The sequence below is a fragment of the Ammodytes marinus genome (genome assembly GCF_949987685.1).
Source record: "Ammodytes marinus genome assembly, chromosome: 1".
Lineage (NCBI taxonomy): Eukaryota > Metazoa > Chordata > Actinopteri > Uranoscopiformes > Ammodytidae > Ammodytes > Ammodytes marinus.
Window position 1 is genome coordinate 10,901,941 of NC_137230.1, and position 16,151 is coordinate 10,918,091.

At 41.6% G+C, this 16,151-nt stretch overlaps 1 protein-coding gene across 1 annotated transcript; it reads right to left on the minus strand.

The window, feature by feature from the left end:
- Positions 1–127: 127 nt before the first annotated feature.
- On the minus strand, positions 128–15,183 carry dbndd1 (dysbindin domain containing 1; the record flags this gene model as incomplete). Its single annotated transcript, XM_080033305.1, has 4 exons — positions 15,109–15,183; positions 10,998–11,144; positions 6,407–6,544; positions 128–282 (listed from the first exon to the last, which is right to left on the minus strand). Exons 1-4 carry the CDS (start codon positions 15,137–15,139, stop codon positions 128–130), a joined length of 471 nt encoding a protein of 156 aa, XP_079889431.1. The 5' UTR covers positions 15,140–15,183.
- Positions 15,184–16,151: the final 968 nt, after the last annotated feature.

A 16,151-nucleotide genomic window follows, 5' to 3' on the forward strand; every position in this document is an offset into this window, starting at 1 on the left:
GCTGTGGGGCTTTTTGGTCCGCGTTGTGTTTCCACTCTAGCTGTGTCTGTGTGCCTGCAGGGTTTTCTCTCTCTCTCTCTCTCTCTCTCTCTCTCTCTCTTGCAGTGCTAGGGTTTGGTGTCAGACATCACAGCTGCTTAGACCTCTCCAGCTTCATTAGTGGCTCTGCAGTGTCCGAGTCACTGTGGTGCTTCCTCTCCCGCGGGGCCTCAACCTTGCTACAGCGTGTCCACGAGGGGGAGCGCATGTACCCACCTCTGGCCAACACGGGCTGGTGGGAACCTGGGAGACAAACACACACACACACACACACACACACACACACAGACAGTAGTAAATCACTCCGCACACCTGTCATGTTTCACACAACTTGATCTTCAAAATAGAATTGTGTGCATGTCTAATGGCGTCAGTATGCTGACCCATATCTGATAAAAGCACAACTAGCGCCAGAGCTCAGCTGTTAGAATGCAAAAGAGGCCTCGCAAGATACAATTGCTGCGTGCTTCTCTTCAGGCCATTAAAGTCTATGTAGCATGCCTGCGCGCACACACACACACACACACACACACACACACACACACACACACACACACACACACACACACACACACACACACACACACACACACACACACACACACACACACACACACACACACACACACACACACACACACACACACACACACACACACACACACACACACACACACACACACACACACACACACACACACACACACACACACACACACACACACACACACACACACACACACACACACGCACACAGGTTGTTGTTAATTCATAATTTCCGGGATAACACTGATTGCATTTTTTTTTCATAGAATATGAAAGTGAGATAATAACTGGCTAAGATGGAAGAAACAGTTTTTATCTCATTTAAGGCATCTAAAAAAAGGCTATGCGTCCACAAAAAGCTGTTCTTTTCTTTGGATAAACCAGTAGCCTAATTATATGAATTCTCTCTCTACTGCAACTCAAAACAACTTGGCCATCTTGTGTCAACTGTTTCCTTTCTTGCCATTTTAATATTAGCCATATAGGCTAGGTAGGCCATATGAAGAATTACTTCTTTTCTGTTTTCAGCTCCGCTTTACACCACTTGGTGGTGATGTCCAGCCAACCGTCCACAAGGACCACACAGCAACAGAACAATAGCAACAGACTGACAAGCAGAAAGCTCTCAACTCGCTCTGCCTTACACTGCCCATATCAGTCTAATGTTAGTTCTCTTAAGTGAATGTCATACTCAGTACCTGGCTAATATATCTCCCTAAAGCCTCATACATATCCTAGCACATATTAGTGACTGAGAGACAAAGGGAGGGAGAGGAAGGGAGAGAAAGGCGGAGGTAAGGAAGCCACATTGATCTCAGGAGATTGATGGCGTCTCCACTGGATTTTAATGAGAGGGACAGCAGCATGGCGGGGGTCTGCTGCAGCAAGCGCCATCAACATCCGCTGACAAGTCCTTGTTTTTGTGTATGTGGTTATGGAAATGTGTGTCTGCGATGTGCACATACTGTATAATGTGTGGCATGGTGTCTTTTTTACATTCCTTGTGTGTATTGTTGGATTATCTGTTGACCCATTTTAGACCTGACATCTGATAAAGAGTATGATGAAGATGAATTCAGGAAAATAATGTAACACACACACACACACACACACACACACACACACACACACACACACACACACACACACACACACACACACACACACACACACACACACACACACACACACACACACACACACACTGTGGACTGTACCAATGAGGTAAAGTGATGGCATGCACAGTATCTTTCTGTCCTCTTCAGCAAACACTAAAGTCTCAGAGATGGGACACAATATCTATATAATGTAGTCAAACACTATTATCGAAGCAATCGAGAATGATAGATTGCATGCGGTGCAGTACAGTTAACAAACTATGAATGGAAAATGATTCTTTCCGTTTCCTATTTTCTGCATGGCTTCATCCCCTCATGTGTCTTCTAGAGAAATCCTTGGCCAAAGTCCTTAGATCAAGTACGTGCTCTAAAACACAACTCATATCACTTGCACATGAACAAAAGCAGCCAAACAGAAAGCTCAATACTTTATTATCGTTTGCAATGACATCACTTTAAAACCCTGCTACTGCCGTAGAACACAAGAATAGGAGGGCTAAAGGAAGAGATGTGGGTAAACGTTATGCTTCATCAAACTCATTTGAGTGCGAAACAAAGAGCCAATACTAGAAAAATCCAGCCTTCTGTTCTGTGCTGCCACTACTAGAAAGAGACGCTTGGTCAAACACTAATTACTGGATGTTCTCAGCTCTCTGGATTGTAGCCATGAAGTACAATTGATCATTTTTTAACTCATTTTGCTTGTGCTGTCCATGAAAGAATGCTAATCCGAATGTAGTCTTCAAGAAACAATGTGACAAAAAAAATAAAGGAGAGGAACTCAGGGAATAGACAAGGGGAAAAGTTAAAAGAAAGAAAGGCGAGTAAACAAAAACAAACAAGAGCACTAGCATGTTTAAATAACTTGCTAGTGTAGAGTTACTCATACTCAGATATTTATTATTGTTTAAATGGCTTTGATGGACCGGGCCCTGTTACCAGCAGGGGAAAGTGAATTATTCAGGAACCTACATTTAGCATGAACTCACTCATCCATCCATCCTCCCCTCTCCTCCTCCTCCTCCTCCTCCTCCTCCTCCTCCTCCTCCTCCTCCTCCTCCTCCTCCATACTTCCCTTTACCTCTCCTTCAACTCCTACATGCCCACCACCACACACTGGCACACACTCTGCACTTTCTCATTGAGGCCAGTGCTCGGAGAGCCAAAGCTCAGTGCAACCTCATTTAGCTATGCTAATGTTGACACTAATTAATTAAGTCAAATGAGTCCCTTCTCTTTCTCCCATACCCTGGACCCACTGATGACTTTAAGAACAAATACAATGGCTTTCATCACACTGCTTCTGTCACAGTTAGGTTGGTGAATAAATGGCACAATTAGTTTTGACTATGAGGTGGTTCTGGACTGGTTCAAATGGCCTTGCATGAAACTACATGAATGAATTATCTAGATGGAACGGAACAGCTGGTCCGCACAGCTGAGATTTGTGCAAAGAGTAGCTGTTTGGATAAATCCTCTCTCCCTCACACACACACAAACACACACACACACACACACTCACACCTATCTCATGGTCTGCACTGCACAACACTTTTGTATGTGAGTGAAATATATAATACTGCTGTTTTAGATGATCTAAAGAGCTGTTGCAATTAAGAAAAAAAAAATTTTAATGAGAGAGCTTGTATTTTCACAAGGAAAATAAATTAGATAATCGAACAGTATGTAACGTTCTATTGTTTCTATCATACATATAACTTTCTGTAAATCCTGTCTAGCACTATAAGCTAAACATTCTGCAGGTGCTCTACGAGGTCTGCCTATACAGAAAGGTTCAGGGTACAGCAGCCTTAGTGGCTGCTTCTATCTGGGATTTGTATACCTCCTCTGTACAAGCCATATCCGAGGCAGACATGGATATAAAGAGATTGGGAATGACAGATAAGGGCAAGCTAAGAGACAGAGAGAGAGTGTGTATGTGCTGAGTGTGGTACAACAATAGCTCAGGTCAGGTAGAAGCAAGATCTTTTTCAACGCAAGATGAAGCGGGTTGTGCACAACATTGAAACACCTTATATAAAAAAAAAGTTCTGCAATTTCAACAAGGAAGAAATTTGCCTCATTTTCAGCAAACGAGACCATCAGTGCAAAGAATGCTATTTTTATATAGTTTTTGTTAATGCCTTTGTCATGGGTCCGCTCACCCAGGAACAATAGCTGGCGTAGAAAAAAACAATACCGCTTTGGTCCAAAGGGGGTGCAAGAACTAACACAAATGGAAAGTTTCTCAGAGCACCTTTATGTAACCCCAAACAAGACCAATCATTTGCATATGTCATTTGGAGCGTGCACACATTTTATCATTGTTGGGGTTTATGTTTTTCATGCAGATCTGGGACCGTGTAAATGAAATCCCTTAACATCATAACAGTGGAGTACAGCTGTGCCTCTCCTGACAGCAGGACTACATCTTGATCAGCAGTAAGCACAGCAGTGGATGTGAGGCCTTGGACTGGGAGATGCTTGGCTGTTGCATCTCCTGCACCTGGTTAAAGCAGCTGTGGCCTGTGACAAAAAATGGGCTAAGGAAACTTGGTGAGGGGGTGTGGGAAAGGACAGCTGTAAGCGGTGGACAAACTAAAACTGTTTACTCTGTGGAAACATGGGTTTAAAGTGTAAGTAGGTCAATTAAATGTGTCCTAATGTCCTAGTGAAATCCTTAGTTTTTAAATATTGTTGAGGGAATTGGCAAATTAATTAAATTGCACTTAAGTAAATGTGAAGCAGAATGGGATATCTTGATACATCAGATCTAAAGCAACTTGGATCAAATTTTCTGTTGGATTCTGTCATCTCATTTTGCATAGTCATCAACTCAACCACCAAAGCTTCAGCTCACTGCTGCTGGATGTGTTAATAGGTACAGTAGCTGTTTGCTAATAAGTTCCTCAAATGAAGTGATAATATGTCAACACTGTGTTCACAACTTGTTTTTCCATTGCTCCTCAGCGACCAAAACATCTGTTGTCTTATACACTGGATGGTCCTCAATTAAAGCTGTTATACAGCACACAGAGGCGCATATAGAGGAAATATTTTTTTTAGTAAAACCTTAGTAAAAGGCATTAATGAAACACATTGGCAGTATTCCAATTTGTTATACACGATGTACAGATTCTTCAAATTTAAGTAATTGGCTGTGTTGCTGCACGCAGCATACAGTATAGCACAGATGGTCCTCTGGGACTATAATTCAAATTTAACAAGCTGTGCCATGATATGGAAAAGTGTTAATAAGCAGAAAAAAGAGGGAAGGGAAAGAACTATGTTGTCAAAGAAGAAAAATGTTATGATAAAAAAAGCTATGACAAAAAGAGTGTAGAAAGAAAATGAAAAGATGTGGCCTCATTTTGTCCACCACTGTCTTTCAGTGGAGCCAAACAATCCCAAGTTAACATCTCTGTATACACATGTGGTCAACCTCCAACCACAATTAGATTATTTAAGTCACTGTCACCATGTGACCATCATAACCACATTAGGCCTGTCACCACAATGACAAATATGTTTTTTTAACCTATTGGTTACACCCTTAGTTGATTACAGTGTCACAATTGAAATCCTGACATTTTGTTAAAAAGTTTAAAACTTTTTGACACGTAACATTTGTGAGACATTGTCACCGGCCCTTTCCATATTAAGCTGCCATGGTATTCTGTGTGCATGCTGAGAAGCAAGAGTGTCAGAAGGGGGAGAGAGTTCACTGTCCGCATGCAGGATGAGGCACCCAGGTCATTAATAAAACATGGGAGAGATTTTGTGCTTCCTTCTGCCAACCGGGGGAACAACGTGCTAACCTGTACCTGCTGCTATGACACACATGCAGGATAAAGTGTCAATCCTATATGCAAATGTTGATGAGGCCCATCTACTGCATTGGATTAATTATGATATGTGAAACATGTTTTTGAAGAGGCTTGAGGACACTGCCATAATGATAGGAAACTCTCTCTTTCTCTCCCTCCCTCTCTTTCTCACACACACACACACACACACACACACACACACACACACACACACACACACACACACACACACACACACACACACACACACACACACACACACTGAGCTTTTATCCAAGATCCATCACTGAACTAAACAAATCAACAGTGCACTGATTGAGAATCTCTTTTATAACTGCTTCAGGCACAGCACAGCAAATTTTGTTGCACTTCCTGTGCAATGACAATACTGTTGATTATATTATTTTACACACACACACACACACACACACACACACACACACACACACACACACACACACACACACACACACACACACACACACACACACACACACACACACACACACACACACACACACACACACACACACACACACACACACACACACACACACACACACAATACTACTCCCCGCAAGGCATTGAGTAATTTCACACTCAGAATGATTGTTTTATGATTACCTTTATCGACATTTTCACTCCTACAAAAGTCACTGAGATGAGACAAAGGATTGCGGGGAGATAATCTAATTTGCTTGCCTGTCTCAACAATCCCAAGATTACTGCTTAGTATATATACAGTATGTACATTTAGTTTACATCTTTCTGACTTATAGCTAGAACTTTTACTGGCTTAAACTCAGTGAAAATATGCCCCATTATTTTGTGTTGTTTTATTCTTGTTTATTATAGATAATGCCATGAAAGTTTTACCTGATGGAGACTCGTTGTGGTTCTCCTCATCAGAGTCAGCAAAGACTTCGGTCAGCTCCTGATCAGACATGTCAGTCAACTCAGTCAGATCCAGGAGGTCAAAGTGCACCTCCAAAGAAGACACACTGCTCAGTGGTTCTACCAGGCAGACAGAGAGAGAACAGGGGGAAGTGGAGAGATTGAAACGATACACTGCTTTTGAACGACAGAACAGAAGAAAAGTGGCTCTCCAAAAGGAAGCTTGGGGAAGTGCAACTGCATATACTGTATTCTGAACATAAGAGCTCTTCAATAATGTAATGTAATGCTGCTCTTGAATCTCCGTCTCACTCGTAATCAGATCAATGGCTTGCTCGGGAGGTACTATTGTAAAGTCGATTTCAACAATGAATATATTAACTCTTTTATCCACTTTTATCTATATGCCTCTCATAAAGTGTTCTCTACTTCCGAAATATAAACAGACACAGTAGATTTGTAAAGTCTGAGCTCACTACTGTAGTCATTGAGCATCTCTGTTTTTGCATAACACCTGAGTTAACACGGGCGGTGACTGAAGGATCAAAACAAAAGCTAAAATCAGTCAAGATTAAAAATAGACACTTCTTCAATGCATCTTCAGTGCACCTGTTCATTTTTTTTTTACACAAGCCTCGGCAGACAGGAGTCACCCTTGCTGCAACTGGCGGGGTCATATTTACATGTGGTGTGCATCGGCATGCGAGGCTAAGCATTCCAATCAGGCTGCCTCCACAGCTGAAACGTTTATATAATACATGTAAAGTGAAATTTATTCAAAGAATCTGTAATACATACATTGAGCCGAAAGGTCAAAGAACAGCTGCATGTCTCAGCATCACCACGAGTTATGAGCCAATACTGTGTTATAGAGCTGAACTAATCTACCATTAGAGTGTAAAAGTTGTTTGGAGAGTGCACAGAGGCAGATAAAGGTGTGTTTGTGTTTTCTTACGAATCAGTGGACGGCTATCTGCCATGCAAAGACAAGTCAGAATGAAAAACGTCACTGGTTGTTTTGTGGGCTTGACTTTATCGAGGAAAACTACAGGTTACGAGACAGGATGAAAGCCGTTATTACCCCGCGTCGTTTGCGTGCTGTTTTACAGGCTGTTTACGACAATGATTCAGGCTGGATAAGCAGAGCCCACGCTTCTGCTGCTCTTTGCCTTCTGCCACTGCATTTCATTCTCTGCATCGACCTCCTGATAAATCAAGTATTGATTTAAAAAAAAAGGCTGATTATCATGCCGAAGCAGTGGCTGGTCATTGTGCCATTTTTCAAATCTATTAAAAAACACTCAACAACAGAAATACCAGTCATACAACGGAATGAAAAATAAGGAAAAAGATAGGAATGGACATGATAGCGCCATTTTATTTCAGAGAGTTTATATCTCCCAATAAAACTTTCCTTAAAATAAGTGATTTCTAACCTTGATTTGCAGTGATCACCTGTGGGACCCCTCAGGGCTCCTTTCTAGTCCCCATATAATTTGTGCCCGGGTGGAAATAAAATTGCAAACACATGTTCAATTCTAACCTGATATTACCCATTACTGTAAATATATTTCACATTCAAAGCTTTGTCCATTTTTCTTTGCCTGCTGTCTAACAGACACACATATGCACTTGTTGGGTGACAAGATTCATACAGAACCAGGTTGTGTTCTTTTTTATTCATTTCATGTTTTTCATCACTACAGATTGCTTCTTGACTGTGTTTATAAATATAATGGTGTTTCCCCGCAGGATGCAGCTATCAGTCTTTTTGACCCCCTTTTCAGGGAGAGCGAAAAAACTGGAGGCATCGGAACAGGCGCCTTGGAAATTGTGGAGGAGTAGATGAAGAGAAATGAAGGGGTGGCAGGATGATGGGAGAAGAGGGGGCAATGTAAAACAATAAAAAGGGAAGGGAAAAGAGAGAAAACCCATAAAAAGGAAGGAATGCATTATTGAAAAACAGAACACTGCATTATTTGCTGCCATTATTTTCAATTGGTAACAAGGTTATTCCCTTTCAGTTTTATTGTACCCACCTCTCCCCCATCTCTTTTTCTTCTTCCACACCCTCTTTCCTTGAATAATTTAACAGTGCTTTTGCTCTCCCAGGCAGACACACTGAAACAACTGCCTCCATCTTCAAAAAGCCAATCAGGGGAGCTCTAAAATGCCAGTGGGGAGGACTGACAAATGAGGTTTCACACAGAGACTTGAATAAAGCAAAGGAGGACTTTGTATCTAAAGCAGACGGATGATGTAAGCTTTTACAGCAAGCGTACAGTCTGATGGCCTGTAAAGTAAAATGTGTGTGTGTTCTGCTAGCATATAACAATAAAATAAATAATTATTGGCACGCTGTCAGTTTGTTCTATAAAAACCTTTGTAATTCTTTCATTTATTTTCCCTTCTTTTCTCTCTGCAATTAAAAGGTATGTGTACTGAACTGAAGGAACAAAGAACAGGGAGGAAAGAGGAAGAAACATTTCCAATATGATATTGCATGTGTGCATTTCCACACAGTGACTGAGCATATGTGCATACAGTATGTCTAATAAACATTGGAACTAAGATAAGCTGTGCTCAATGTTTTGAATCCCTTTGACTGCTGGTTTCTGCTATTTAAGATCAATTAGACTGAAAATAATGTTTTTTTTTAAATACTCCACAGTCCTCACCATAAATGTTTAATCTAACATTATTTTTCATCCACCAAACCACAATAACAATAACGAAGCCACACTGCAGTTTTATATGGGCTGTTGCATCCACTTGTTTTACAGTGGTTCAGTGACCACAAGGCAACTGCAAAATGCAAAATGTCTCTATATGGAGTATTAAGATGTTTGTCTTTTTTATGTACATAGGCTTAAAAATAAATACTGCAAACAATTTAAGAGCTACTGTGGTTCCACTTTTGGAGATAAAACTGCACCACTAGAAAGGAATGTGTATCCATGTCGTTCAGAATGAATCTGTAATGATGCTCTGTTGCACTGTGGACAAAACCTTAATGAATAATCTACATACATTTGTGTTGCACAGCATGTACAGTTTTCACTTTGATTCCTCATCTCTCGGTAAGAATGAATGCACTGTAATAAGATGGTCGATCATTTTGATTACACGATAAAAGAGCAGGTAGATACCGCGGCGATGGCAAGGCTACGGTTGCCCTGTGGTTAGGGAGGCCCCATTTGTGGTTGTCTCAGTCAAGGCTGTCTATGAAACTGCCAGCAGAGCCACTGGCCATGTTTGGCCAAAAGGCTTTAGCTGCAAAGAGCTCATGAGGCCCATTGTTGTGCTAGGAAGGTGTCCAGGACCCTTGGTTGCCATTGCTCAGACTAATACAAGACCTCAGTGGCCTCAACCAGTTCCTCAAGACCCTGAAATTAAAAATGTTGAGGATTTCCAGGATGAGGCAGGTGATCCATGCAAGTGATTAGTTTGCCACCATAGATCCGAGGAAGGCATACTTTCAGATTCCCATTTGGAAAGGCCCCTGTGGTTTCGGCTTGACCTGATGATGGTCCTTAAGACTCCGCAGCATGACCTATTGAGTCTGTTAGCCTGAAATGTCTGTCACTCAAAGCAGTATTTCTGTTGGCAGGAACTAAGTGGGGGAAAAGAAAGTATTTTCAGTCCATGAGGGCCATGCAGATTTAGGTCGGATGATGAGTGGCTAGTGTTGCGTCCCCCCTGGCCTTTATCCCCAGGGTTCTCTCGGATTTACAACTCAATCAGGTGATTGAGCATTTTAATTTCATTTGCCTGTAAGCAGAGGAAGAATGGAGGCAAAAATAGTCCCGGTTCTGCCCTGTTAGAACGACTGAGTGCTGTAAATCATGTTCATAAGGGCCAACAGGGTAACAGAAAACCTTTTTCTTGTCAGAATTCTTAGTAGGCCACTGTCAAAGGCTAGACGGTCCAGAACTGATCCAGCAAGCATACAAGGGGGCAGGAGTCCACCTGTGGATTTGCAACCTCCTGTTACTGTCATAAATGATTATCCACACAGCTGTCAGGTGAGGATATTCCCTATACATATGGAATAGAGATAGCCTCTTCACTCAGAGAGCCATGGTTAAATGTAACCTACAGTTCTGTGGCCAGAGCTCTGAATCTGACTCGTACAAGGAAGCCTCTGTATAGGCCTGATGCACAATGAGTCCTTTCAACCACTGGCAGTGGTCTTTGAGAATGTGGGACCAGAAATCCTCAAATAGGCAGTGATCATTCAGGGGATTTCAAGATCAGAGAATATCAACCTTCGCAATACTGGATGAGGTAGAAGGCAGACGAGAGTAATATGTGTGAAATGTGTAACTAACCCATTTGTGCTCCACTGTCCAATACTGCAACACTCATTATGTGTTGCTATATTTGACAGTAGATTGATCCAGTAAAAAACTCTCGGAAGGAAGATATCCTGTCCCCATCCATATTTAACATTCCTCATCTCCTTCTTTATTGGGGCATTGAATACGCCTGTAACACCTCTTTACGACCTTATATAATTCATCACTGTTTCACATTCTTATTATCACCCTCTCTATCCACCCCCACTACTCACGTCTCCTCTCGGTGATGTGCAGCAGGCTAGCAGTGTGCCCTAACAGGCCGCCCTCCTCCTCCCCCCCTGCTGGGTGCTGGAACAACTCCTTGGATAGGTCACCTGAGCTGGAGGGCTTCAGCAGCTTCTGGATGTCTTTATTGGGCTCTGCCAGCAAACACAGACACAGGAACAGATAGTGAGAGGGAGCAAATATAGGATACAAAAGGTGGAGGGAAATTGATTATCTAGGTTTTTAGATTTTAAATTTAATATTACACTTGAGATGCTGGCTTATTTGCTCAACTTTAGCTGCTGTTTGTCTTAGGTGTCTCTCTGAACCAGAACTTTGAGGGTTAAAAAGAGCAGTAAAATCTACAAAGACATATTGGGGAAATGAAGGAGAAGAAATCACTTAAGTGATCCCAAGTGTGCTAGAAGAAGTCAATATTTGATCCATGTCTGCCATTCTATTCAGTTATTGTAATGCTCGGATATCATACTTTTATGTGTGTTTTTCCTTTACAGTAATACATGTTTTACAACATTCATACATTCTTTGCAAATCTTCACACCACTGGCTTATCTCAATGTGTCAAGGTCTTTGTGTGCATGTGTGAAGGCAGTGTTAAAAGTTTGATACATGCGCGATGCCTTGAAAACAGGTGAGTATACTTGGGTGGGTGCAGATCTGAATTCAGCAGTTGTTGAACTTCATTTCATTTGAATGTTTCTTTTCATTCTGAAAGCCTGGTCATGCTCATAATTCAAGCCAGCTGAAAGAAATATTTAACATGTATCCTCTCAAGATAGAAAAACAAGTTCACGCAAGCTATTAACATACCCTGAAAATAGAGGGTACTTAAAATAGCACCCTTTCAATTGCAGGAGTATCCACAAACTCTATTTGTCTTTTTGACACAGCAAAGTGGGTTGTGTGATGACACTGAGTGAGGTAAGGGCAAGAGTGCAGACGTAATGCACATTTAAAATAGAACAAATACAGAAAATTATAATTGCAACAAACTACCTCAGTTTCTAAGTGATATGATGAAGTAAACTAGTCCTATATTGAAACAATTATAATTTGAAAGGAAACTATGACAAACAAAGGTCTCCTCTGTGGATAAGGAACAACATTTAGCACAAATGACAGCAGTATGGCTCTTTTCATATAAAAACGTGCAGAGTTCATCGAAAAAGGCTAACCTCACCAGATGGCCATTTCTATTCACAGTATGTTCCTAGACAGTCGAATAATTAAGTTCATTTGTTTACAGTCAAGGTCATGCCAGAAAATAACAAAATCTCAGATTCTAATTTCAGTATGAGAAGCCCAGTGTTGATTGTTGGCTGTTGATTGATTTTTCCAGTGAGAAGACAAACAAACTGCAGGTCTATACTGTTACCTTTGCTGTTATGATGGAATGTTTGGTCAATATTTCTGCCAACAGCTTTGGTTTCTATTTCCATCACTTTGAAATCCTGCTAGATGACTGTTATTGACCTTTTGCTTTGAGGCAGTTTATCAGTCAACCTTTCCTCGAAAAAGGCTCTAATCTTACCAATCAACCGTCAAATCAGTTTTTTTCCAAGGAAATGTCATCGCATGGGCAGTGTGTTGCTGGATTTGCAGTGTATATATACAAAAACACATTTGAAATGTTTTTAGTGAGGTTGTGCTCTATTAGTAAATATAGAATACACACATGGCTTCACTGTATGCCACATAATGAAATGACTACTGTTTGAGACAACTAATATAAAGCCATACGTCCAAAATTAACATGTCATGATCACCTGTGTAGCTATACTGGTTTCTACTTGTCTGACTATACAGTATTTTATTTTTTTGTGTTCAAGATGTTTAGTATTTTTGTGGCACAGGAGTTTGGCTCTGAGTCTGGATGTTAATCAATAACAGAAGAAAAATCATGGTATTATCCAAATGTAAAGGAGGAAATGTTTACACAGATGGCTCCGGATCTAGCCATCACTCGGCAAGCGGGCTGAGAAGAAACCAGAGCAAATAAACAACAAAATATAAGTTACAGCTGGTAAAAGCCAGCCAGATTTCAGAAATGTAATCCTTTTCAGGCAGTGGCGGACCTTGCCTCATTCTGTCAGCCGTGACTGTCTGTGAATCAGGCTCAGCTAACCCTACATACACAGAGACAGATGGCGAGAAAGAGAGAGGGAAGCATATAGGGAGGATGAGAATGATGTACTGTACGTTTTCCAATAATTGAATCAGCCTCAGACTGGTCTCGGTTCAATAAATCAGTCGTTGTTTGTAGCGTAGGCAGGAGGAATTAAAAACCTGTCTCAACACCTTTTTAGCCGGGCCATTCGTTGTGTTGGCTGATTTATAGCAATGCTTTTTCATTTCACAATAATCTCCTCACTGAGAATTACTATGATGAAAGACAGACTTTGCACAGGAAATTAGTTTTGTGACTCCAGAAATAGTTTGCCTAACATCTTATGTTTGTCTTGCTATATCAATCCTCAGAACTAGGGCTGGAAATATTTCACCTACTGATAATGTCTTAATTCAGAGTGGCTGTAGGCTCACAGAGCAGCCACAATACAAACACTTTTATTTAGAAGCAAAAATGTTGTGACCCTGTCCTGTGATGCAACTTAAGACAAAAAAAAGCAAACAATGACACATTAACAATAACACAAGGTCACTACCGTGAGTTACAGAAGAATTCAAATTAAAAGGCTGTTTGTGGTTCATAAAGTGTGGGTCTTAGTTTTTTATTGTTGGCCATCATTGTTATTGGATGTGATAACAATATACTCAATTGCAGAAGTCTGGGAACATGATTTGCCATAAACAAGTCAGATGGGACAAAAAAGCAAGCAGCTGTCCATCACTCAGAACAGCCACAGATGAGCTAACAGCTAAGACCCAATATGTAAACCACTTCAATGGTGCTCCGTGGAACTTTCAGTTTGTGTTCATACTTTCACCCCCTTTGGACAACCGTGGTTGTGTCTGTACTACTCCAGCTGTTGTTCCAGGGTGAGCATACCCATGACAAAGGCATTAAGAAATAGCATTCTTTGCACTGATGGTCTCCTTTGCTGTTACATTTAATGTATGATCATTAGAGTAATAATGACACTGTTTTAGTAATATTTAAAAGTTCCTCGTAGCAGCTTTAATAACGATGCTCACGCTCATATAACCATTTCCTTATGTGTCACGAGCAGGTAATGCTGGCCGTCAGCATGAACATGTAGTAACCAGCTACTGTATGTAAACAATGATAGAAGAACAAAGCCACGGCTGGACAAAAAAAAAAGCATCATCCATTACAAAAGAAAAATATACTATGACTGTGAGTATCTACTGAAATTGCAACGTAGTGCCCTGCAAAGACAATGTTTCAGGCCAGGGTACAATAGAGTATAATAGAGCACCATTTTAATAGTGGTTGAATGCACACGGTAGGTTCAGAGGACGCTAATGTGATACACTGACAAATAAACTCCCAGTCTAGTCCCAGATCTGCTTACCTATCAAAGCTACAGTTTTAATCTGGCCTACATTGGCATGTCATTAAAACTTGGATACCTTACATTACAACACTGTATATAAACAGTTAAAGTGTCAGCCCGTGGAAGGTTTGGATGTCGCTGTATACTGTACGAAAGTGGCAATGAGGCATTGTGCAGTGCTACCACGCAGTGGGCTTCTCTGGATGGCCTATAGACAAAGGCCATATGTCCGCTATTGTACTGCTATTTGTATTTGACCAGCAGTGTGTGGATATAAAACAACCTATAATGCTCAACATGAGATTAAACACAACGCTTGAATGTAGAGATGAACCCATCACTACACCCTAGGTGGGGATTAAAGATAGACTACCTGTGCTTTGCTATATTTAAACCTAACATATGTCAGTGGCTAACTCTTGGCTAGACAATCAGGAAGAAAAGCATGATGCAAGAGCAACTCATCCCACTATTTAAAAAGTGCCCATACAATCATTTGAACATGCTGTTGCAGGCATGGCTGCTCAAAAGACAAAGACAGTCTGGCCAAGGCATGCTCATGCACTGTATATGACCAGAAGCTGTAGCACACAGAAAAGAAAGAATAGAAAATGGTTCTTACCTGGGCTCCCTGCCCCTCCCTGTGCCTCCATGCAGCTCGGCCGAGAGTGTCCTACTATTCACCACACCGGCATCGGAGAGTGAAGGAGAGAAACAGGGAGGGAAGAAGGGAGAGGCAAGTAGACTGTGTGTGGAATGTTTGTGTGTGTGTCTGTGTGTGTGTCTGCATATAAGAAAAGAGAGTGAGAGAGAGAGAGCAGTGCAGGATGGGTACAGCGAGACTTCAGCTCTAAAAGGACTCTTCTCCTCCTTCTTTTTCTGTTCTATTGAACAGGTGATGTGAGTAGTTTCTCCTCTGGTACAGTCCACCTGCCTCGCTCTTCCATCAGAGCTGTCTGTCTGACTGCTGCACTGCCTCACCGAGCGAGAGGGAGCTCTGGGAACACCGAAATTATGGCAAATTTCTAAGCCACTTGGTTTAGTAAATGCAGCATTGTGAGGCTAGAGCATGTACAGAATACGAACAGAGAGAGAGAGAGAGAGAGAGAGAGAGAGAGAGAGAGAGAGAGAGAGAGAGAGAGAGAGAGAGAGAGAGAGAGAGAGAGAGAGAGAAAGGGAGGGAGGGCTGGGCTGGCAGCCTGCCCAGACTGACTGTGAGAGGGAATGGGGTGTCAGGAAGGTTTATGGACCACTGAAGGGGGGTTGGGGGATCGGTGTGTGTGTGTGTGTGTGTGTGTGTGTGTGTGTGTGTGTGTGTGTGTGTGTGTGTGTGCCTGAGTGTGAAAGAGTATCCCTGTCATTAGTGTTGGTCAGTAGTATGTGCATGAATGTGGCACAAAGATTTGTGGCTATACTTGAGGTCAAGATGAACCTGATGATGGGTTAGTTACTCAATCATACACAGCCAGGGCATGGTGCCTGGAGGACAGCAACACAGACACGTGGCAATCAGACACACCTGTGGGACTCTACTTTTGAAGAGTCATGACAAAAACACATATACAGCCATTATGGAATTACTGGTGTGTGATACCTGATTGAATTCTGAGACCCACACCCTCAGAATAGCAGCCAAGGGGAATATGTGGATAGAGCTCTCCCTCT